The sequence below is a fragment of the Athalia rosae genome, chromosome 3, assembly GCF_917208135.1.
Source record: "Athalia rosae chromosome 3, iyAthRosa1.1, whole genome shotgun sequence".
NCBI classification, from domain to species: Eukaryota; Metazoa; Arthropoda; class Insecta; order Hymenoptera; family Athaliidae; genus Athalia; species Athalia rosae.
Window position 1 is genome coordinate 3117577 of NC_064028.1, and position 25687 is coordinate 3143263.

General features: G+C 42.5%; 1 protein-coding gene and 2 long non-coding RNA genes across 5 annotated transcripts; 1 reads left to right on the forward strand and 2 right to left on the reverse strand.

The window, feature by feature from the left end:
* Positions 1–92: 92 nt before the first annotated feature.
* Positions 93–15923, forward strand: LOC105686243 (protein big brother-like). Of its 2 annotated transcripts, XM_012400888.3 has the most exons (5): positions 93–657; positions 1351–1542; positions 7371–7697; positions 12684–12818; positions 15636–15923. In XM_012400888.3, exons 1-5 carry the CDS (start codon positions 457–459, stop codon positions 15675–15677), a joined length of 897 nt encoding a protein of 298 aa, XP_012256311.1. In that variant the 5' UTR covers positions 93–456; the 3' UTR covers positions 15678–15923. The 2 variants fall into 2 exon arrangements, with proteins under 2 accessions (XP_012256311.1, XP_020708142.1); XM_020852483.2 differs by lacking the exons at positions 12684–12818; positions 15636–15923 and having other exon boundaries at positions 7371–7994.
* Positions 546–5872, reverse strand: LOC110117010. Of its 2 annotated transcripts, none has more exons than XR_007277511.1 (6): positions 5183–5872; positions 4796–5081; positions 3606–4236; positions 2863–3128; positions 814–989; positions 546–685 (listed from the first exon to the last, which is right to left on the reverse strand). It is a non-coding gene; the product is annotated as an uncharacterized LOC110117010 (long non-coding RNA). The 2 variants fall into 2 exon arrangements; XR_007277510.1 differs by having other exon boundaries at positions 2863–3465.
* LOC125500246 lies at positions 10575–25641 on the reverse strand. Its single transcript, XR_007277512.1, has 7 exons — positions 24635–25641; positions 23267–23421; positions 21489–21653; positions 20393–21409; positions 20270–20307; positions 12672–12812; positions 10575–11325 (listed from the first exon to the last, which is right to left on the reverse strand). It is a non-coding gene; the product is annotated as an uncharacterized LOC125500246 (long non-coding RNA).
* Between the last annotated feature and the right edge of the window lie 46 nt (positions 25642–25687).

A 25687-nucleotide genomic window follows, 5' to 3' on the forward strand; every position in this document is an offset into this window, starting at 1 on the left:
TTATCCGAGTAGGTTGGGCTACTGGCAAATGAGAAGTGTTCGTCATCGGGTGGGGGTTTCAGGGGCGGTTCAAAGGCGGGGCGAAACGAGCATGACCCGATGTTCAGGACTAAAGAACCTCAGTCTCCACTGGGACGTTGAACGGAGTCGAATAGTCCGCGTGGCGATCTAGAGAGAAAAAAAGTATCGGTGCTTACCGTCAACACCGTCGATATACCGCAGAAATAAACCGCCAAGGATTCAGTGAAACAACGTAGCGAAATAAGGGCTGGAATTCGAGTACGTCCGCGTGCGTTATAAAAAAAACAAAGTGACGCAGGGGGTGCGAAGATCTTGATATCGAATCGTCGCCACACAAATCGCATAATAAATTCCGTCGGTTGGTTCGCCGGTGCATTCGGAGTGCAGCATAACAACCCCTCGACCAAAGTAGATCCTTACCACCCCGGAATAAAAATGATGCAAATGTCGATGAGCAGCAGCGAACACGCAGGCGGCGCCGGTGGTCTCGGCGTCGGAGTTTTACCCTTCGACGGGATGGGACTCTACGAGCAACCCAGACCCAGGCTCGTCTTCAAGATGCCACGCGTAGTTCCGGAACAAAAGACTAAATTCGAAACCGACGAATTGTTCAGAAGACTCAGCCGCGAGAGCGAGGTAGGTACCACCTTGTTATTCGTATCACCTGTGATCAGAAATTTACAATTAATACGGGCGAACGATTAGATTCGGTCAAATATATTATATGACGAGCGTTTTGTTGGAATTTTCTCTGCGTGCGCTTCTCGGATATCGTCTTACACGATCTTTTACCTGCTTCTGAACGGACCTCACGGATAATTTAGCTGGTAGCGAATCGAGGCGACCTACAGACGGCGAGATAGCTCGGCAACAGGTAGTAAAAGGTGTTGCCCACTTCCCAAAACTATATCTCGACGTAGGTATTACGAACGGTGAGCCAAGAGTCAAAGAATTTCTCCCTTCCGGAACTGAAATGTGAAGAAAAAAAAAAAAAAGAAGGAAAGTCAGACTTCTGTACAAGTCTATACGTATACACACGAATGTCAAAAGTTTTTTTATAAGTATATAACACAGTTAAAATATGGTAAATTACGCAACAATATCAACAGCAGTCAGCACGCGTCGACCAACGCGATCGGTTTTTCCCTACGAACGCGATGAATCAGCGCGCGAAGCGCCGCCGCCAATACCAACTAATTATTTTATAGCTCGCAGCAATAATTAATAATTGCTCACTCCTCCGTACGGATACTGTATACGCGGGATAATAAAAATGTACGAAGTGACGCTTTGTGAAATATCCATGTTTTTTCGTCTGATTTTTCAAAGGTCAGATACACCGGGTACCGGGACAGACCCTCGGAGGAGCGACAGGGTCGTTTTCAAAACGGATGTCGCGAAGGTCACACGGAAATCGCTTTCGCAGCAACCGGGACGAATCTTCAACTAGTTTTTACCCCCGCTTCCGCCGGCTTTGGTGGCGATCCGAGAGAGTGCGATTTTGACAAGGAACACGGAAAGGTAAGATCATATTTTATAAACACCAGATATTTCTCCGCAGCCCAGATAATCCCGAGTCCGGATGACGGTGATATTGCGATGTTTTTACATCTTGGGTCATAACATTTATTGCATATACCCCGATCGGGTGTTATTAATAATTGCGATGCGCGATATTCGCTTTGCATATTATTGTACGTCTTCGAGTACGGTGTAAAGCTAGGTATGCGGATATTATTATTATACCTGTACGAGAAAAATTATATTGCCGACGAATCGGGTGGCCCAAGGAGAGACGAAGCATTGTTATAACTCGGCACGGATTTTTGCAAATATAAGGTCGTATAAACACGATTTTAGGAACCTTGGTAATTATGCTGCAGCGTTGGGCTTTTCCGATCATCGCGTCGCGTACATATACATATATATACCCATTGTGTTCGCGTTGAACGTAATTGCAATTTTTACCCCTCCGTATTTATATTTATCACGCCTGCGAGACATGTAAATTTATTACCCGTCGAGTTATCCGGAGCCCGAAAACTACGGGGACGAAACCAAGGACGTTTCGAAACGTCGGTTTATTAGTGCCACCGCTGCAATGCCCATTATACGAGTATAATTGGGGGTCTGGCTCCTCCGCGTGGGCATCAAGATTTGAACGACCTGAAAAATTGGGCCCTATATTATATGTGCCTACCAGGTATAGAAACAGTTGGCTTTCTTCACATTGTGTCGCATTTTGTACCGTTTCTTATTGACGATATAGAAATTTTCTACACCCTAAAATTTTCTACTTTTACGCGTTAATGAGAATTAGCCCAGTTTACGAAGGCGGACGTACATATTTTTTTCACGCGTTCTATCAACGCGGCCATTATTTCGGACGAATAATTTATTTACAACGTCGATTTGAGCCAGTATCACCGGTACGGCGTATAGGATGAAACGAAAGCGATGGGTGTACGGCTACTGCGTCGCAGTCGCCATTTCGTTCGATATCACAAAGTGCAACGATATATATAGAAGTCTTTGAAAATCTTGAGACGGCGCTTGCGCTGGCCAGATAAAAACGACGCCCGACGTCCCGACGACGCCATCGCGATCAATAACGACGCCCGACGCGTATAGGTATAGCGCGTTGTACGCGGTACGGACGCCATTTCGGAAGCTGATTTTTTATTACGCTCGTTCGTCCGATCGTCCTCCGAAACTTTTTTTTTTTTTTTTTCAACCTCGGTCAAACGACGCAAAAGACGATAAGGAAAACGGTGGAAAAAACAGCAGAGAGAAAATAGGAATTTTAGAAGACTGACCGCATTCGGGACGATATATACTTACTGGAGATGGACAATTAGCGTCTCCGAGAGTATTTCGTTTCATCTTCACCCCCGAAGTGGTATAGTGTACGTACAAGTACACGACATTCGCTGACGCCAGATGGTTTACCGTGGGTCGAACGGTATGAACACGGTGGAGTCGGACCGAGAGCTGCGGCAAAAGAGGAGCTCGTAAATCTTTCGGAAGTCGACCTGGCCGCTGGCCCCTTGGGTAGCGATTCTCCGTGCAGTAGATGTACACGGTATAGTCCGCGTGTCAAACGGGACCTGGAAAAATTAGGATAGCTGCAGCGGAGTTGGGGGAAACAGATATAGGTATATACACACACGAATCTTTAGCTACGGTAGGCGAGGATTTTGAAAACGGTATTTCGTGACCGAACTTCCCTCCCGAGGCTTAAGTGGATCACTCCAGGGTTCAAGGATTATATTATACAGATATATGCGTATCTATTCAAAACTCAACCACTCGATGACGAGTCTACGCAATTTTTGTTCACGCTCCGTCTTCGACGATCGTTCGCCGCGGATCTTTTTTTTTTTTTGCCATTAGATTTGCAGTAGATCGATAGCGGACATCGGGAGCCCACGCGGCGCGGGTTCTCTCTAAAGATCGACATCGTCGCAATTCAAAAACCTGCACCGCGCGAGATCGCCTGCTCCAAATTATATCCCGATGCGTATGTAAAGATCAATTATTGTTCCAACGTGTACGGAACGCACGGCGTTTTGTTTTATGCTCACAAAGCTCAGCTGGACACGTGCCGGGCATTGTTGCCCTCTCTGCAGTGGGCAATAATTACGGGTAGATCCATGCGCCTGATAAACAAACCCGAACCTCCTGCAGGACCAATGCGACGCACGACGTACAGGCCTCCGTTATTCGCCCGTAATTCGCCCTCCCTCGTTATATTCCGTCGCTGCGTTATACGTGTACCAGCCCTTTCGCGTTCAACTGAATCTGTATAAAGGACATCGAGATAAGCCTGACGACTCTATCGTCGCGTATCCGTGTCCTGAAATATGCCTACGTGGCGTGTGTATACTTGTATAAACGTTACGCATTGGTATACCGTACCTGGGGCCAGCGTCGCATCGATATTGCGCTTTTCTTCGATTTGTAATCCTGATGATTTTTCGGCAATCTTTTCTGCAAACTTTCACACGTGAGGCTGGTAGGGTTGATTTCTGCAGACGCGACGCGGATGAAATGAAACGAATCGCGTGGATCGAGGATCGGCGGAGCCCGGGTCGGCGTGTCGGAGCAGCGCGATGATCTTGTCACGCTCGGTGGGTTCGGTGGTAAATTGTTTGGTGTCAGCTTCCGTTCGCCGCTTTTGCGCGTGGTCATCGTTCGTGACGAGTTTAGTTTCACCTGTAGCGTGAAATACATATGTAACCGAGGAGTACATGGATATATGTATATATAAAAGACAAGTTGAGCGTGAATAGAACACGGCGAATTCGATACGAATTATTACGAACTATCGAAGTAGCCGAAAAAAAATGAAGAGAGGGAGGGAGACCTCTCCACTCCCGCTACGAGATATGGTGTACGATGTGTACAGTATACTAATCCCGTGTTATGACACGAAACATTGAACGCGTGTCGGCCGTCTAGCGAGCTGCCGGCTAGCTGGTGCGATTAATAGGATTTAAAACAGGGAAAACACGTCGGAAATGTTCCGAGGGTGGCCACGTCGCGTTTACCGTCCTTTTCGCTCTTTCGGTGGCACCTGCCACCTCTCACGGGACTGTATAAGGGCTAACACCATTTTATTTACCGTTCTATACTTACGGTATATACGGTATACTATTTAGTCACCGAACAAATCTCCGCGTGCAACCTTCTTCGCCGAAATGCACGGATACGAGGTGAAGAGAATATCCGAATTTCTATCTTTGTTTCAGGTAGATATGGAACGCGTACTGACCTCAGTCTTCACGCGCATTGTTCAGTACCGCGTAAATCACGATTGTTTAAAAAATTCCCCCGATGCTCGCCGTCTTTTATGTCACGCGGGTAGTTTCAACCCCTGCGTATATTCGGGTCACGCGATGCCTGTGTGTGTGTGTGTGTGTGTGTGTGTGTTGCGTCGGGCTGCGTACGCTCTGGTCGGAATATAAATGTATCCCAGCGCATGTAGATTTTTCAAAGTGACAAATATCCTCGCATTGTCCGAACTGGACCCTGGCAGAAACAAACGTCAGATACGCCCACTAAAACAATGCATTGGAGAAATAGGTGTCATTTGTATCATGGCCCTTTACCGGTTATTATTTTCATATATATATACATACATATATGTATGTATACCAACCCTTCGAGCGCCCCTCAGCGATGCGGCGAAGGTAACCCTTTCGTTTGGTGAAAACCGACCACCGTAGCCTTTTTCTTTTCCCTTTTTTTTTTTTCTTCTTCCTTTTTTGTTCCATGCAAATCGGTCGAAACTAAAGGGTTAAACCTCGACGGGTAGTTTACCTCGAAACATTTCACGGCTGGCAACTGTCGCGGTTCCTCAACGCTGCAACGTAATTTTAATAATCATTTTTTAATTTTTTTTTTTTTCCTACCTTTATTACAAGTCTAATGGGTTACGCCCAAAGTTACCATCATTATCCAGCTGGTATATATTGTACCTATACGTATGTAATACGTGTGTACAAAAGCGACTGATTCAGTCGCGGATTCCTAAATAGATTAAATGAAGATTCGATGTAAAAATAATTAGGTATACGATACATTCCGTTGAATTGAAAAATATGAATTATAAATGACGTTCGCGTCGAATAAACATGACTTACAATGCACAATTATAGCAAAGTATAATTTTGTTTGAGAAAAAAAAAAAAAAGAAAAAATTATTCTCACCGAACTCGGCGGAGGAAAATTCGAAGAGAAATATCGCTCGCGTCGTCATGCGGCTTGTGCGCAATCATCGAGTTAGGGAAATTCCCCGTCGTCGAACGAAAAATAATACAAAAGATTTAAAACACGCGCGCGTTAATTCTGAGATCTCTTCGTCGCACGTATAGAATGAATTACAATAGATTATCGTAAATATTTGAATTGTTCTAAGAAAGTATAGACACCTTGCGGCGTTCTTTTCCCCCTCGTAACGGATCCTTACGTGTGAGATCGAACGTATAAAGTATACGTGTACGTTCACCCTTACATCCCCCTGCACTTGAGGGAGAAGTAGATATTTCATTTCCTGCAAATGGCCCTATTTCCGGTCTTGCAGGCTTCACGATATAATGCGCAATGGTCAAAGAGCTTAACTCTGAAAATTGGCTTCCGAACGGTCAGTTCAGAAGTGGCCTACTCCCCGCACAGTGTACGGTTACGTTGGGTACCAGTAGCCCGAACTGGACCTTCCCAAAAACGCCTCCGTAACAATAAAGATTTACAAAAACATCATCGGGCTTGCCGGGAGACGTGGCGTACCGGGGAATACGCCGAGAGAAAGCGGAGTACGGAGGAGAGAAAAAAAAAGAAAAAAAAAAAGGAAAAAGGAAAAAGGAAAAAGAAAAAAGGAAAAAAGAGGAGGAGGGTAAAGGACGAGGAGAATGATCGTTACGCTTTGAAGTCAGTCACCGTTACAGCTGCACTGCACCGAACCGTCGAGTTCGAATAAAGAATATTATAAAACTAGCAACAAAGAATCGCCTTAGCGGGATTCGATTTTGGGTTATAATTGAACGCGCCGGGGTTACTCGGGATTTTCAGAGTTTAACGCGGCGCTCCCGTTATAACTCCTGCGGAGTAGGCGTTACACGGACCTTACAGCCTCTACGCCCCGTTGCAGGAACGACGGGAAATTTAAAAATCAAAATTAAACTGTTCACCTTTTTCGCAACCCTTTCGACCATCGCCCGACTACCACCACCCGTACGCGCGCTGACTCTCCTCGACACCCTTTCGAATCGTCACCCGTGGCGATGACTTTGCGTAACATAATTTTATTTACACCGAGTCGACGCGCCGTGTACGCGAACGGCACAGCGGCTCGGGGAGCGAATTTAAAAATGTGAAGTTTCAAAAATATCGCGGATACGAAGAGTAATGCTGAAATAATATGAATCAACCCGCGCTCAGAGACTCGGGGTCTCAATTTCAAAACTCGTTTGCATTTATTTTCCCTCGTCTTTTTTTTTTCTTTCGTTTTTTTTTTCTTTTTTCACGTTGAAAATTGCCGGTCACAAACTCATCTGATTATATATTCAACGCGGGAGATCGTGGCCGAGCCGCGATATAAGCCAGTAACCGATTACACCGAAGCATCGGTTGTAGCGTACTGTGCAAAGAAACGTCACGTTGAACTCCGAGAAATAAAGGCGATTTCGCAATGAAGAAAAACTAAAATTCAGCCTGATTCAGGGATCGGTAAAAACTACTATCCTCTCTCCGCTCTCCGACTCGCGCGTTACAACAAATCTCCCAAAGCGTATCGTCCTTGAAGCGTCGATATCGAGATAACGAATGAATGTATTTTTTTTTTTTTCCAGGTTCACCTCAGATCCCAGTTGATCATGAACGGAGTGTGCGTGAGATGGCGAGGATGGTTGGACCTCGAGCGTCTCGACGGTGTCGGTTGTTTGGAACTCGACGAGGAACGCGCTGCCCAGGAAGACGCGATTTTGCGCGATCAAATCGAAGGATACAATCGAAGGCTCCGCGACTTCGACGATAAACAGCGTGTCTACAGAACGGGTGCCGCTCAAGCCTCCCATTTGAATCATCATCACCATCACGGTCACCACGGTCACCACGTGTCGTCCGGCGGAGCGCCGAGCGTCGAACCTCATCTGGCCCATCGCGATCCCGAGATGGAGGTCAGGCTAAGGGCCTACTGAGCCCGGAACCGTATAATCCTTTCGTTTTCGTCCGCTTTCTCTATAAAATTAATTATCGAACGAATTTCGTCAAATTGACGACAGTAAAAAGAAAAACAAAAAAAAAAGGGTTGTCTTGAACGCTTATACGTCTATACGTCTGTGCGTACGCACCTACATATGTGTACACTCGAGACTCGTGTAATATTATAGAAAATTAAGCCTGGCTGATCGTTCTGAATGTTACTATTATATGTATGTATACGTCATTGTGGTTTCAAAAATTTATTTATCTTATTATTGTATATTTTCTTTTTACTTACTGATTTTTTCCTAACTCTTATTTCTTTTTTCATCTCTTCTTTCCGATCAAGCAATTGCATATGGAGCATACGTAAAACATACGTATGTATACGCTGCTATAGTCTGTCTCGCACGTGTTCCTCCACTCGACGTGTATCGAATATCTACCTGTAATATACGTTTATAAATTAATAAGAATTTAATGAGAATTTTTAAATAATAGTATCATTATTCGATGAATTAAATTTTATCTACAGCATTGATCCGTCATTTGTGTAAAATGTTTTGATATACATATCAATTCGATTCGGTGACTCTGGGTCAAAATAAGCGTGCGGAATATCAAAAGCGCGCTAATAGTGACGAATATTTCGTTATAATTGAAAAAAAAAAAAAAAAAAAAAAAGAAGACAAAAATTTATCCACACACTGTCGATGATTAACGGATTCGCGGAAGAGTGATTAATTAAGATTATTATCACGATGACGATAGATATAAAAAAATTAACCCACATAGCTATGTATACAAAATTCAGGGAATCGGCAGCGCGAACACCGAATTATACATATGTATAGAGGGAAAAAGAGGCTCAATAAGAGGTCAGCTCGCTACATGGCTTTAACGTATACATACACGTATGCAGGTATTACATATGTACGATATCAATCGGTACATACCGACCTGTACGCATACGAAGTTTTCAAGATTCAGGTATAGCTGTACCGTCGTCGAAATATCGTACGTGTTACGTTACGTGGGTAATTATGCTGTGGAGATGACGCTCGGTTATGTGTGACGCGGTCTCGGAACTCCTCGTCGTCGTGTCCTTATTCCTCTTTCGAGAACCGTACGACGTATTATGCGTCATCGTGCGATGAATTATTTCCAGGCATTCGATTAAGTGACTGACTGAGTCTTGTGAGTCCGAGTCCGTGAGACTGCGAGTGAGTCAGAGAGAGAGCTGCGAACATAAAGCGAGAGTCTATAGAGTATAATAAGGAAGATATCCGTCAGTATCTAAGATTATATATACATATATACATATTATAGAAGATGTTCTGCAGAAGCTAGGCGTGTATTATGACATTTCTTTGCCATTTTATTTTATTTCTTTTTTCTTTTTAATTATTTTTTTTTTCTTCAATTTTTTTTACTCCCTCTTCTCTTTTCAATTGAATATTATATCTGTATAGTGATGTTTTGTTGTATGTAAATATTTGTAAAGAGTTTATTAAGTAAATATAATTTTTACCAAAATTATTTAACCATTTTATCATTCTATTCCAATTTATGTGTGACGTGTATAGAATATAGTATATACGTTTTGGCATATCGATTACATTATTATTATTATTGTTGTTGTTGCTGTTGTCGTTGTTGCTGTTGTTATTATTGTTATCAATTCCACCCATTATACAGGAAATGACGGCATATCTTGTTGAACAAGAAAAAAAACAACAACAGTAATAATAGTTAACGAAACGTGCGTCTCGATTTTTTTTTTTTATTCGTTTATAATTTTTGTTTGGTTTCTATTTTTTTTAACCTCCCCTAAAAAGATGCGCGGTATATATCTTTATAATTCAAGATATACACAACCCGTATAATTCCCCCGGTATTGTTTTAAATGATCCGATAATTCAGCGAGTTCAAATAATTTTCTAAATTAAGACCGATGATTCGGGGATCAGTTCGGCTTAGTTACCCCTATGCGGAGGGTGGTGAAATACACGTCCTAACTATAATCTGTTTATGCAGCGGGCGATTCTGTTATCGCGATTGATTTTTTTCTTTTCATTGATTTTTTTTTCTTTTTTTTTTCTCTCTCTTCTCCATCAGCGAGAAACTTTTAGACGAACGCTCATTTTCATAAAATAAAACGCGAAAAATTAGATCTGTATTCATAATTAATTAATAAAATCGAACAAACAATTTCTCTAGGCTTATTCTTTCTTACCGTTTCTCATTCGATTTTATCGATTCTTGTGTCGTTCTATTTGATTTATTTTTTGGTTCTTTTTTTTTTTTTTTAGAGGTATCGCGAGTTTCCCGAGTCGATGAAGTTTGTAAGATGATATATTCCGCACGTAGTTTGGAATTCTTATAAGAAACCTTATAGGTAAGTCATATGTATAGCTGCACCTCGAGTCTCGTGTCCCTTATTTTTTACTTCTTCCTCCTGAGGCCCTCGAATTTTTTATTTTCCTCTTCTTCTTCCTCGCTTCGACGTCATAACGCGGAGTACACGCATTACGTACATTGGGTATACGTAAATATGTTCCCACGGGTGCTGAGAAGCTGATAAAAGTAAAAATATTAAGTATAAAATCTAATATGAAAAAAATATAAATTGAGAGATATAAGAATTGCGATAAGCGTGCTTGGGAAATTACTCTTACATGTAGTCATATGTATATGCACATTATGCGTTCGGTATACATATATTTAGTTAATTTGCGGTGCAGCAATATGTTGAAAGAATCGACCTTTACCAAGTTAAATTCTGATAATCGCTGAACTTGTGGTAATACATAAGCACAGGTGTACGTGTATATATGTGTACACCTATGTATGCCTCTGTGTACATAGAGCGACTAGTTTCTCACATTATAGTTCAAAGCAAAGTCGATAGTGTACGTAGCCTCGTTATCGCCTAGCCAACACTTTCAAACTTCCGGTGGTCAGATAAATAAAATATACTTTATCTGAACTTCCTACGGGTCAACAACTATATTATTGTACGTATATATAAAAATACTAGGTATAGGTATTCGAAGATGCGGAATAAGGAATCGGTGGAAATATGCATATACATACGTAGAAATTTCGTCCAATAATTAAGAAGCAAACGATCGAATTAAGTCGAAGATCGCGACCCCCCCCCCCCCCCCCCCCAAAGTATATGTATAACGCAGGCCGTTTGGCGAGCACTTGAACTTATTGATATATAATTGCCTTTCAAATATTCGCGCCCTCCCCGGATCGTCGGGTCCTCTAATAGAGCACACGAGGCACGTATACCTAGAGTGTGAGGGGAGCCCCCCCCCCCCCCGCGTGTCCCCCGTCCCGTACGGTGTTCTCCTCATCGCCTTGTATCGCTTTGTAGAAACAGTATTGTCGGAATCGTGGGGTGCTCTAGCGTAAGAACGACGTGTGTCTGAATTGGCCACCCGCTGATCCCTGTAGGCACTCGTCACATCTGCCTTCGATTTATTTTCAATAATAATTGATGACTTTTCGCTCCCCTCGTTCGCCCATATAATATTCACCTCCTCTTCTTACAGATTTTCGATGATAAATAGAAATACCCATAAATACGTGGCTCTGGAGAAAAAAGAAAAAAAAAAAAAAAAAAAAAAATGGAAATGAAAATAATACATTTCGAGAGCATAGGTCGCACAGCGAAATTCTCTACCGATTTACGAGTGGCTCCGGGTAACACTGCGCTGCAGAAAAAAGGTCGGGATGAAACTTTGTCACAAGTTTTTCGGGTCGGTACGGAGGGTTTACATTTATTTGTCGAATGTTGTCCGAGCTTAAGTATATAAACGTAGGTATTCGGTGATAAATATTCAAAGGATCAGGGGTGAGTGTCGGGTTCGTTTTAATATACTATTTTGACAACTAGCTCGAGCGAGAAAACGGAACCGTTCTATTTCTTCTCGTTCGTTTTATTTATTTTTTTTCTTTTTTATTCTCTCTTGTTTCGGAGGAAGACTTTCAAGACGTCGTCGGTGCACCGTTGACGACCGATCGTCCATCGAAAAATAAAACTGTACAGTCTCTTACCGAACGCACCGATAGAGCTTCTCTTTTACATAGCCGACCATAAAAATAAACTGAACTAGCAAGTCTGCGAGGAAATGTAGAAATTTTATAACGATACTTTCGATAAAGAGTGAACGGTATTCGAGACTAAAGTTATGAAAAATTAACCAGCACGCTGCAGGTCCTTAGGTATACAACATGAGAAATATGTACTCGCGCGCTAGGGAAGAAGGAAGCGGATCCTGCTAGAGAGACTGGAATAAGAAAAAGAATAAAGGGAAGATGAAGAGGAGGAGAAAAGGAAGAATGAGAAAAAAAGACAATCGGCAAACATGATCTTTTAGAAATCGGTTACACTCGACCCGAGAGATCCTAGATCGTCGGTATTGCTTACACGAAAGACACTCTCCCGTCAAAGAAAGTTACTCTTACAGGATTATCGGCTTTACTTGCCTCCGTACCCCGGTACACAAAGTTATTACACGCGTATACGTGTATACACACATAGATACACGCAGAGATACCCTCCGGTGAATTTTACGTCGAGGGAAAAAATCGGGGGGGATGATGATGAAGAGAATTAGGACGGGAAAAAGTATACTTACAGTAGTCGAGCTACGGAGAGTTGGATATATGGGAACCTGTAGACTTGTTTAAAGAGAAAGAAAAAAAAAATCTTGTCAAACGGCGCCTATTTTCCTGTAAGCCGGTAATCATTTTGTCGCAGGTTGTGGATTACACGGGAACCTTTGACAGAAATTTTTTTTCCCTCCAGTTTCTCCTTGAAAAAGTATAGAGGATCCCGATTCTCGTTCGCATGTACCCGTGAAAGAAAAAAAGAAAAAGAGCTTCTCCATGTATCGGTATGTATTTTACAAGTGATTGATTCCTGTCTCATTTACCTCGTGTTATAGCTGAGATTGGGAATGCAACACCAACACCAACAACAGCAGCAGCAACAACAACAGCAACAACAACAAGCGGCAGCGGTCGCTAGGTGCCACACGGGTCAAAATCAACGTCATCTCGGTCTTCAGCCAAATCTGCAAGTACGAAATTTCCAATCATGAGTATATCGAGAATCGAATGTATTTTGCTTTTCGTTGTTTTAGTTTTTCAAATTCTATCGAGACGTATCCCAATCGGTTATTTTGTTCAGGTATCACGTCTACCATGTACAGCAAAAATTCTGACATGCAGGCGTATATTTTACATCTGCGATACTCGGAGTAACTGAGTGCTGCATGTGCAACGGCTCAAAGATTTTCAGCACGTTTGGCTGAACGCCAACATAAAATCATCGTCAACGAGGATCTTTGTGTTTCTATTATACCCAAGCTCACACACATTAACTTCAGAATTCTAGATCAAAACTTTACATACGTGTATTCCAATAATATACGAATGCAGTCAGTGTAACGTAGATACGTATGCATATAACGAGGGGGTACGTCGCACGTACGTAGGACGTATACCGTGTGTGTGCGTATTTTATGTATTATTACGATGTGTGCAAACAAGCTGTAAGTGCGTTTCACGGATGATCGCCTCGTATGAATGCAATAATATGGTTCGCCCACTTTTGGAATATATACCGTAAGACTTTATTTATGTGTCCGGGGTCGAGTGGAATCTTTCTTTTTTTCTATGAATTGTCGAAAAAGATCGTCAACTTCCTACGTCTCGTTATCGCGGATCATTTTTACAATTATACCGTATAAATTACAGAAAAGAAAAAAAATCAATTCCTAGTCTACTCTTTCGCCCTCCGGAATTCGCCCCTCCCCGTTACACGCTTCTACATACATACATATATATATATATATACTTTCAATTAATCAAACAAAATTATGTACGCGTATATACATATTATTTTAAACGAATTCTAACCAATTAGGTAATAAATAGCCGACCACCCACTCTCGTCAGAGGTTTTTGCTCTCCTCTACTTCTTTCTACGACTAACAATTAGTTTTCGAAATGAAACAGGGCCAGCAGGAACTACGGGGTTTTATGGGGGCTCGACAGGGGAGTGAATTAATAAAAACAACCCCAACTCCATCGGTCGCTGCCGCCGCTGCCAAACGTTCCGTTTGGTCGGTGCAGCTTTACAACGACATACACGCGAATACGTATACCTACACACGTCCTTTACGCATACCGATGTAAATTGAACATACTACGCGTCTTATAGTATTACATATATACTTATACGTTGAATACATAACGCGGCGAACCGGTAGACGTACATAGGTGTACGCCGGTGCCCAGATGTGCAGCGATCGGTGAAGGCCCTTATAATTATACGTTAACTTTTATTTTATTGCTACGCAGTTTGTTTATTTTCTTCGTTTTTCTTTCTCGGGTTTTTCTTCTCTTCGCCACTCGCGTGTATATAGAATTCAGCGTAATTGTCGTATTTGGAAAAACCGAAGAGACGAATAAAAGAAGTACAATATAGTTACGCAGAATCCAAGAATTTCGACGATGACAAATCGCGAAAGATCTTTCTCGTTCGTTACACATAGGTATACCTCTATTCGTATAAACTTGTATTAGATACGCGCAAGCTGTACTACAGTAGATACGCAGATACATAGAGCTCTGCACCGTACTACACCGAATTTAAATTCACTGTTAAATAAAATAATTTCACGTGATATATTATCTTGTACACGTATTACGTATATGTATGTATCTGTACGGTATACAGGACACCGAGTAACACCTGACCTGCGTCTAATGGAGCATGAAAAATTCTGGCATATGCAAAACCATTGTGAATCGGGTCGCACCCTTTAATATAATTCCCTTCTTGATCTATGGCTATGAAATGCATGGGCATAGGGGGGGGGAGAGTGTAAAATAATATAATATACGTCTATACGCGTGTAAACGTGTATATCGGAACACGAGAAACAAAATAATCATCTCATGTAAATTGAGAGAAAAAAGGAAAGAAAAGCGAGAGAAAATTTTTGATGCATTTTCTCGAACTATCCAATTCATACAGGATATATCGAATCGACGCATCGCGTCCGGTAATTGATTGTACGCGATATTTTTCTGACCTTTCGAAAATCCTGAGGCAACTGGGCACTTAGATTTTCCACGTTATTTGACGCAAAATGTGCGTACCGAATATACTAGGAGTATAATAGGACGCACTAGGCACTACTATATGTTTATGAGGTACCCTAACGGGCGCTTCGTGTCTAACGGTGTTAATAGTTTTCGTTTGAGCCCGCGATAGAAGAGAGTAACATGTGCATGTTTATCTTGATTTATAGTCCTACGAACTCCCTGCAGTCGTACAAATTGAAAACGCACGTTGTTTTGCATTTAACGGGGGCGGTCGTGCAGCCTTTGCTGTTGTTGACGTCGCTGTTACTCGCCCGCTATTATTTAAAGTTACACCGAATTTAAAGCCTAATTCATATTAATACCGATCCACGTACCGTACGCATCCCTGGTTGAGTTTCTTTTGAATTTTTATCTTGTAACTTTCATTCGTTCAAGTTTTCTTTCTCACACCTATGTGTGACTGGTTTTTTGTTTCTTAGATTTAACTGTTTTTTTTTTCTTTTTTTTTTGAACTCTTATTTTACGTCCAGGTTCGCCCGTCCCATTTATCACCTCAGAATTTTCTTATGGCACCAGCTGCTGGCTCGCGTTCTTATTGTATGTGTATAAAAATGTTCGCCTAGCTGCTAGGAACTGGAAACCGAAACAAAAAAAAAGAGAGAACGAAAAAACAACAGTATTATTATACGCGATCTACATACTCGTAAATAATCATGTTAATATGCTAACAAGGATATGGTATAAACGATGCTCATTTGGTGTTTCTACCTTTTCTTTTACAGGCGAGAAAGAAGAATGACTTGAGTCACGGTCATCACAACTAGGCCGATTCTACTTTATTATACCTAGGTATAATATAATTCTTGTTTCCGTTGTTACAGTTCTTCGTTTTCTTTATTTTTCTTTCGTTACTTGGCAATATGGCATTGCCGGCTATATACCAAAAATCTGCATGTGTATTTATCATCTTATGTATATCATTATACATCTCCAAGTACCGCAAATTTGTATCGCAATTCGTCAGAATAAAAATAAAAGATCTCAGGTGAACGTCTGAAAATATGTGAAAAACGGTTGATCATGTTTCTTCTATACGTAATCCATTTCGGAATCCCATCTCGTACACGTGTATATGTATATCCCCGAAGTTGGCGAAAATGATTAATCCGAGTAAAATTCTTTTGCAGTTTTTTTTTTTTTCGTCCTTTGAAATCGATTCACTGTACGACACGCGGGATTAATTGAGACGCTAGAGGTAAAATTAAAATTAAAAAAAAAGAAAGAAAAAAAAAATTTCAAATAGACGGAGCAAAAAAGGGTAATGCTGGCGAAATGATGTACCAGTTTTCAGGTGGTTGATTCTTTTGTTAAAGTCGAATAAAAACTTCCGAATCACCGGGTCACGTATATACGTTCGAACGTAACCCTTTTCGGGTTCGCATTTACAAGAAGAACTCTGGAACTAAAATGGGGCGGGATCCGCACCCGGTTCGAAAAGGAATAAACGTCACCAAGGTATGTACGATAAAATTTTCAACCGATTTCACTGACAACCCGTAAAGCGAATCTATACATACACGTATGGCAAAAAAAATGATCAACTTGACACTTTTTCAACGCCTCTTTTACGGACCGTCTACATTTCATATTTGCGAATTACCCTACGATATTTAGTATTGCAGCAAGTTTACAAAAAAATACTCCACTTTTGACTAAACCTCATTTCTATCAAAAAAAAAAACAGATTTTGTTTCCTATTTCAAATATTCTGACGAATGATGTCAACCATCGGCTGAATGATTTCTCACTTTTCAGAAGCACAGTTTCCACAGTTGAAAGTAAAATGTACTATCGAATCTGTACTAACGTAAGGCAAATTTCAAATAAAATCTAGATATCTAGAGAGAAGTATAACGCCATGAGATTAGCATGTCACTTTTATAATGCGGCGTAACTATGGCAAAGGGGTACGTTATTTAGGGTCGAACGAAAGAACATTTGTTAAAGTTATACACGCTCTTCTTCTTTAGTTATATGAAGAGCGTTGAAAACCTCCCCGCAAATAGTCTGCGCTGCACCGTGAAATTTTTAGCCCAACGGTAAGTTGTTTCTTTGGTTGTTTTTTTTTTTTTTTAATTTTTTTTTTATAATTTTAATAGCAACGTCAGAATATTAATTATCGCTCGAATATCATCAGTTTGTTCGTTATCAGTTTAGGATATGGAATTTTCCGAAAAATTCGAATAATCTCGTAATATGCGACTAACACTTTAATCCACGCCTCGAATTTCCGTTAACTCCTATCGTCGCTCTGCCCTCGGGGTTTGTTACCCCTCGAACAATATAAGGTATAAGGTAGATGTATACGCGGGGATGAGAGCGAAAGTATGTAATTTGGATTTGAATTCGGAGGGTAGTAGAAATCCAGGCAGTTCGTAGGAGGATGGGAAGGCGGTGCTTTGAGCTTCGAACGAGGGTCGAACGTCCTTCAGGGCTTTCAGATTGTGTGCGCTTAGGATTCCGGGAGCGTTTAAAAGCAGGGCAGGCCGGGGAGAATCGCATACTCAGGTGTTCGCTCTCCCACCGGACGTGCAATTTTCGAATCGGAAAATTCGAGTTACGGTATTTCCATCGGGGATCGGACGAGATGCGGGCGCCTCGGTGAGCGATACCTGTTCTTCATCCGTCGCGTCGATCGAATAATTTATCTGAAACTTATCGATGAATATACGAACACACGTTCTCACCGAGATTTTTCCGCAATCATACCGAGACATCGATCGACGGCGACGCTGTAAAGTTAAATAAAGAAAAAAAACTGTGCCCATGTAACGGCGCATAAAGAACTCAGACTGGTGTTAAATTGATATCAATAAAACAGGCTTACGGAAAGGGGCGAACGACCCTCGGCGCCGGGACCCGGTTGAAAAGGCAGTAGCCAGAGCCTTGAGCCTTGAGCCTTGATCCCGGGCTGAAATTCTCCCCTGGATCGACGCCCGGATGATCCAGGCTTATCCCAATCATTCCTACCCCGTATCGAGGCTCCTTCCTGGTGCCAATTACGTCAAATCAACGTCAAGGCACAAAGCCTGCCACATCGCTATATTAACCCAAGTTGATCCTAGCCGCGACGCTCATGGGAGAATCGCGCGCAGAATTCGACAAATTTCGATATAACGACGTTGCAAAGTACAGCGGAACGGAGACGAGACGCGGCTTCTTTTTTCCTCTTCGTTTTTTCATCGTTTGACAAATTGACGGTAATTGAAACGCGCCCGTAAGCGCGCAGCTAAAAGTCACCGATACAATTTTCCTCTTAGTTTGGACAAATTATAACGTACGCTTAGACGTATAAAAAAAAAATTGTACGGACAACATCCTGGCTCAGATTAGGATATCGAAGTTGTCTTTGAAGAGCACGATTACTTTTAGTGTAACCTATACATACAAGTATACCTATGCATATATTTTGTAAACAAAGTTATTTCGTTTTCTAGAATAGCTTTACTAAAGTGACGCGTGATCCGTCACTAACAAAAGGTTCCTCCTCGACTTTTAACGGCTCTGAATCGTACTCAAAGGTCCCGACGACGCGCCAGACTGCAGTGGAGTATGGACGAGCTCTTGAAAGAAAAAAAAAAAAACAGAAAATAATTCTCTTTCAACAAGTCTAGGAAACTGCGCCGTCAACCTTTCCAAAATATTCATCGCACTCCGCGTGATCGATGGACCAATTTTGTTTTTTTATTCATTTTTTCATTCCCATTTACGATGGAATAAAAAAGAGAAATTATGCACACTGTGCGTACAACGTGTTTGCCCAGGACTTATAAATATACTCTATAATTTAAAGCTCGACGGTTCAGAGATCGGATCGACGTATGATTTTTGATAAGTTTCACGCACAGTTTAATCCGACTTAATATTCGCACGCGGTGCGCGTTGTCGGGGCAAGGAGAAAAAAAAAAAAAAACCAAAAAAATAATCTAAAGAAACGATACGGTAATGGATCTCTCTCCGCTTATCGAAAGGCATCTGCATATTGTGTATACGGATCGTACAGATTATGTACACACGATTTCGATCACCCTGCGGATCGACCCTCTTTTTATGAAAAACAAAAAAAAAAACGAAGGAAAAAAAAAATCAACACAGAAAATTAAAGGAAAATGCAACGAGTGCAAAACGCAGGACAGGTTCATGTAGCATAATGGTGATAACAATAATCGAGGAGAGTCAACTCACTGATATGATAATGCGACGTTGATTCCGAGTCGGGAATGAATTAACACTTTTTTTTTCCCGTTGTTTTTTATCTTCACGTCTTCATCCCGGTCACCCCATCAGTCTGCGACCCACCCCTCGTAAAACGAGTTAACGTGCAAGCACACGTATACATAGGTGGATATTATATCCAGAACGAATACACAGAGATGCAGACGTACACCACGTGCGTATAGTTCGCATATGGTGCGTATAAGCGTATACGGTGCATTATTTTAACGTTACGTACTTCTATAACGTCGAATGCCTCGCATATGCGATGACTTGACCTTGTTTTATACAAGTTCATAGATTGAACGAGTAGGATATATAAAGAGCATCGAAAACGACAGGTCATATTCATTTTTTGTATCTATAACTAAATCTGTATTATAAACCGTGTACGTACGTTTACGGCTGTGTACCCTTACGGGATGACGTTTGCGAAATTTGAGTCTGCCCGGCCGAGTGAAAACCTCATAACGTGAATAACAGGTGTCTCCTCACCTCGCGAGTCCATCAATCAAATCGAATCTGGAAGTTGCGTTCTGTTTCGAATCATTTTTTCAAATATACTTTTCTGTCGATTTTCAAATATCGCGTTACCGCACCGGCCATCTAGATGAAAAAGTCAGTCATCAGTCAGTCAAGTTTAGATATATATATATATATATAATTGAGGGAGCTCGGTAACTGACTCCGGATAATAAAGAGAAAGGGAGAGGAGAAAAACTATTCCCCGCCAGTCGGTTTACCTTCGGTTCTTTCATATCCGACGTTAATGACTGGCTGTCAATGGCTAGCGATATGGGAAATGCGGGGGAGTAGTCGGCGTTCAGTACACGGATGTTTTCTACGCGTTTCATTCAAGGGTCAATATAAGCACGAATTCAATGCGATGTTGGGGCTTCAGAATTACCGGCGTACATTTGTTTGTATTTCACTTCAATAATGACCCGACAGATTTCAAAAATTAGTGCCAATTAGTGCAGCTGGATGTTTGGGGGAGGAGGAACGTTTAATGTTTATCATAGGTCGTCTACCACCACCCTGTATACCTACAGGGACTCAGAATCGGGATATAGAAATACTCCCCGCAGCGGTACAGATCCAACGCTTGAAATTCCATAAGATTTTTAGGACTGAGAATTACCTGCGTGCAGCGATCCACTTCCACTCCATCGCCGATCCCTGCAAGATGAAAATTAGTCGATCGATTCATTTGTTTATGGAAAATATTTTGGTCAACGTCGTCGAGGACTTGCTGCGTACGTACGATCAATTTTTACCTCCCGGTTATTCCTTGGCCGTCGATCGCTGCGCGGTATTCCGTCTGTCCCGCGGGAGGCGAAACTCGGCGATGCGTAAGAAGGTCGTGTTCCGATCAGACGATCGTCTCAAGTCGTTGGTTTCGAATCGTAAATGTAAAACGTGATACGCGAGTAAGAAGTATGCGACATACCTCATGTATGTTTGTAGTTAAGATCTTGACAGCTGACACGTCCCCAGGCACAAAACTTGGGTGATCGGTTACGGCGCGTTGTTGACATCGGTATAGAGGAAAAAGCGGTGGCAGTTAGCAGCGCCGGCAGTTTTCTCACTGCATAGAATCGTACGGAGAGTAGGACGACGACGTGACGGTCCTTCGCCGAGGGATAAGATGTTTATTTTCGGAAACTGTTAGCTTTCAACTCTCAGGGAATAAAAATATCTACATTCGCTGCAAACATCGGCCGCCTTCGCCCCGGTTAATTATTTATCTCCGGGGTGCGGACGCTAAATTTCCGTGTTATAGGATTCCCATAAGTACCTGCAGCAGCCTTGTTCTTCCTTTTTTTTTTTTTTTTTTTTTTTATTGTTTTCCAGTTTCTTTTGTCGCTTTTTTTTTTCTTCTTTCATTTCATCTTACGCGTCGGTCGACACGACGTAAGACGATATCTCTTCAGGGTTTCACGACAATTCCCACCCATATTTTATACTGCCCTTCGAAGTGACGACGGCAGCCGTCGAGTTGCGCCTCGATATTTCGGTCTCAATTTCTTCTTATATTTGGTATCGTCGTATCAATTCGTAACCGAAATTCACACGAGGGTAAAAAAAAAGTATCGTTCAACGGATGCGCGGGTCCTGCGCCTTCGCGAATCACGAGTCGAAACGGTACGGGTACAGTAACGGGAAAAATTCTCACCTCGGGGTGAGTTGGCCTGCGGGACAGGCGATGCGCGATATCGAATTGATCGTTGGGCCCTCACGGACGCGTTTCCGTACATCGTCGGCACCGCGGCGTTGGAAGCTGGAATATATTCATGAGGCAAAAAAAGAGAAAGGGAAGGAAAAAGGAGGAAAAAGAATCGGAACGTATAGCTGGGTACCTTACACGAGGGGTAGGCACGCTCCCTGTCAACGCTCGACTGTCAACTAAGCTCACGATAATTGCCAGCATCAGCGGGGATCACGAGCCACGCGCCTCCCGAAACTCCCTTTAATTACACGTCACGTTCTATACCGTGGTGATCTTTGTTGGAGGATTCAGAGTTCTGCGAATAGAAAATGAAAAATTTGCATTTCGAAAAAAGTAGAATAAATCGAGTAAAGACTAGCTCTGACCATCTCTTTTACTTCTTCCTCTGTTTTCCGGCGTCCGCTCGAGTCGCTGTCGTTTAGAAATAGTAACGGATATCGCGTCGGGGAAAAAAAAAATTTATGATTTAATCGAGTCGGAAGTGGCGTTAAGATCATGACGTAGAATTGGAAGTGTCGCGTGTGTACGTAAGCTCGTAAATACGATCTTGAAATTTAATACAGACATCCTGTGAACTGGGTACTTTTACCGGTATGACGGTACGGGTATGAGTGCGAGCGAAGCCTTTCCAGGTATTTTGAATTCCGCGTTGAAAATAAATGAAAAATAGACCGCCGCCGCCGCTGCACCCCGTTGTACTCTGTGCGGGGAAAATTCTGATCCTAACTGGGCGGGCGCGGGGAACAAAGAGTTTTCTATCGGCATATCGATCGCGACGTCGTGCGACGCCTCGCCGTTGTACCCGGATAGAAAGTACGGAGGATAAAATTGAAACCGAGATCCGCGAGTGGAGATAACGGAACGGATGATCCGTGATATAATTTGAATACTCCGACGACAAGTGTAAAATCACACGGTGTACAAAATTGCTTCTATCGTATTGTATATGCGCGACGAAGCGTTTATTTGCATCCGAATCAACCGTATCCCCCCTCGCTGTCGCGTCGGCTTTCGACCGATTTAAAAAATCGACGAAAATAATTGAAATCATTTCAACGGGCCCATATTTCACGTACAGTATGAACGTGCACGGGACTGAAATTCCAGAAAATCTTACGGTAACGCGTGAAATTTTCTCGGATTTCAAAAGTGGCCCCAACATCGTATAGCCAGTTTTGATCCGTGGCTACTTTTTTCCCCATTCTTCGTTTTCTTTCATCTATTGAATTCTCGCACTTTTAGGCGTCGGGAAAAATTGAAGCATTTTTTATTTTTCCTTCCACGCAGTCGTTCGTCCCGCGCCTCCCCGAGCCTCGCCCTCATCCCCCTGCAACCCAAATCTCAGACACGGATTTTTATTTCACCTATACCGCAGTGTGAGCTTGTTGGGGTGAAGAACCCATATACAACTCAATTGAACAAGACGCTTTCTTTCCTCTCTCTCTCTCTCTCTCTCTATTTTTCCTCTTTTTTTTTTTTTCTTTTTTATTCATCTCGAAATAAATCCGGTAGCGTTCATAGAAATGATACAGGAACATAATCCGGGGACTCGATGTGTTTGCAGATGTTTTACATTCACACCCCGTCTGTTTGCAGACACTAAATTACACGGCACAATGCGACAGAGCGAATACTATACGGTATACGGATATCTGAGTATACGTATGTGTATATATATATATATATAAACGAATGAATTCGAGCTCCGCAACCCTTTCGTCGCATTATCTGGCCGTAGGAAGGATTATAAAATCAAAGAATGGTAACGCGAGCGACCGGGATGCTCTTTTTTTCGGCGTAACTCCGTCGCGTCGATAGCCGGAACGATTGTATCCTATCCCCGAAGTTCATTTTATTTTATCGATACACATATCATGGAAACGGCGCACCGCGACTCCGCAGCTTTACCTGATACATTTCCTCTTCGTCCTGATCAATAGCGCTTTCTGAATCCTCCGGAACCTTATCCACGGTTTCCATGACTACGCAGCGATGGCTGACTACGCGAGGGCGTTTTGTACAAGCGCCTGCGTCGCGACGCCCCAAATTCCGCGTTTTCTCATCTGCAACATAGACAAATATGCAGGGGGTTAGTTACGTTTTGTTCATCGAGGGAACGGAAAAAATTCGTCGAACGATACTTGAGGAAAATAATATGCACGCGCACACACACACACAGATAAAGTTGCGAACGGAGGTGGGTATACAGGTACGTAGGTACATAGGTATGCGCCGACACGAGGGAGTGATTTTTAACCGAGGCGTTCATCCGAGCATCGAAATAACGAACGGTAACTGAAAGCGACGCGTTATAGAGCTGCACGGCGCAGTCAATGCTCAGGAAACTGTGAACGTTACATTCCATTTTATTCGGAGGCACGACCCCGTGCGAGACGTTGAACACCAATGCGAGTTAATATCAAATAAATCAAAATAAAGGCTTGAGTACCGTAGACCAGGTCACCGGGCGAACGGGCGGCCATGCGGAAGAACCTGAAGGGTATACGCCGGGATCCACGGGATATAATATCACACAAGCGGCGCACATAAACTCCCGAAGGCGCGCCGAAAAAGAACGCTGCTGAGGATTAGGACCGTAACAGCTACATATCCCTTGCACATTGAAAAAACTCGAAAGAATTTCGCTCAACAATTATCAATTCTTCGAACCGATTGCGATTTTTCTTCCATCCCTTATCGGTATCCACATATATATATATCTATATATATTTACTATATACTTATGTAGGATATTTCAACATTTTGTACAGGATATTTTTTTTTTCTTTTTCACCCCGCACGCGCACGTCGCAATTCTTATATAGGGTTAAAAACCTACGATAAGCGGTAATTGATTTCACGCTATTTGATTTACGACCTACGCAAGTCGATTTGGGGTAAAACGGGGTAAAACGGGGTGAATCCGAACCTCCCTCGTGAGGCAAAAAATCGAAAAACCAAAAAAAAAAGAAACCCCCGCACGAAACATGTGTCGATCGTATCGAGGTGAAGAGAAAAAAAAATTACACGCACGGATATTGGTGTAGGAAATCGTTTTGTAAAATTTCCATTTTTATAGGGAAAACGAAACGAGTATATATATATCGTTATAACTTGGGGGGGGAGGGGGATAACGGGTGTGACGGATGGGGACGTATAAAGATATCGAATAATGTGTTGAATTTCGTTAATATATATGGTACACCTGTCGATAAAAATACTGAGCCATCAGAAATGGGGAAAATTGATTTCTAATATTCCGTATAACTAAAATACCTTGTTAGAGGAACGGAATTTCGTCTCATGGTAGGTGGAGCGAAGGGCTCGGTCGGAAACGGTGTGGCGAGATGTCAAAACGTCAATTTTGCGAAGTGAACCCTCGGCCCGTGACTCGGCCAATGGAACGTCTCGTGTCAATCCTTTGACGATAATCTGGACCGTCAACGTGCCTCTATGGCAACGTAAATGTATTTGCCGAGTATACGTCCCTAATAGCAAACGGATTATGGTGTTTCCGAAAACACGTCAATTTTATGTATGGGAACTGCAAATAACGTCAATGGCAGCCGAAAGGGCTTGCTTTCCTTTGACATACAGGGACAACAAAACCGCACGAAAAATAAATCCCGAACGGTGTACCGGCGCCGACCGGTAACCTGATTAACCGAATAAAAAATCAATTATTATAAAATCGACGTCGCGTCGCGTCGGTCGGTTTTTTTTTTTTTCTCGTTCGTCGAACTCACGGTTGCAATTAAGCGCACGGAGTGCGCAGGGTCGATCCGCAGGCTCCGGAGCAGAGGCGATAAGAATCGGCGATGAAAGATTTCGGGAAGCGACGTGGATGTAACGCGTAAGGTCGGACGCTCTCCGACTATGGGTAACCGGGTGTTGCTTTTTTTCTCGAGTACGGTATATCCGTTACAAAGAAGGCGATGGAGATCTCAAGCTCGAGTACGAGCGGCGCGGCGTCCTTTGACCGAATCGCACTAACAATAAAAACGAAGCTCGACAAAAGTGAGATGACGCAGTTTGACGAAATGGTACGAACACTCTATCGCTTCTGTTTTTGAAGTTTCGCCTCATCGAACGATTCGCGTATACCCCGGTTGTAAACTTTGGAAATATCACGCGCGCCCGTCCAAGTGGGGCTTCACGATTCAAAACAAACAAGGTCGAAATTAGACCGGCCATCGGGGCTGATTTCGACTACGGGTATAAACACCGAGGTATAGGCAGGCTCAAAAATATACACGAGGGTAAACAGAACCCGCCCCCGTATCGTGATTACATACCTACGATATAATAGCGGAGGAATCCCCCGACGTT

What these genes read in the sequence shown, in the direction of transcription:
- LOC105686243 (XM_012400888.3), top strand. Translation starts at nt 457, where the DNA reads ATGATGCAAATGTCGATGAGCAGCAGCGAACACGCAGGCGGCGCCGGT. An exon ending in GACTCAGCCGCGAGAGCGAG is followed by an intron (nt 658 to 1,350) that starts GTAGGTACCACC and finishes GATTTTTCAAAG; the next exon opens with GTCAGATACACCGGGTACCG. An exon ending in TTGACAAGGAACACGGAAAG is followed by an intron (nt 1,543 to 7,370) that starts GTAAGATCATAT and finishes TTTTTTTTCCAG; the next exon opens with GTTCACCTCAGATCCCAGTT.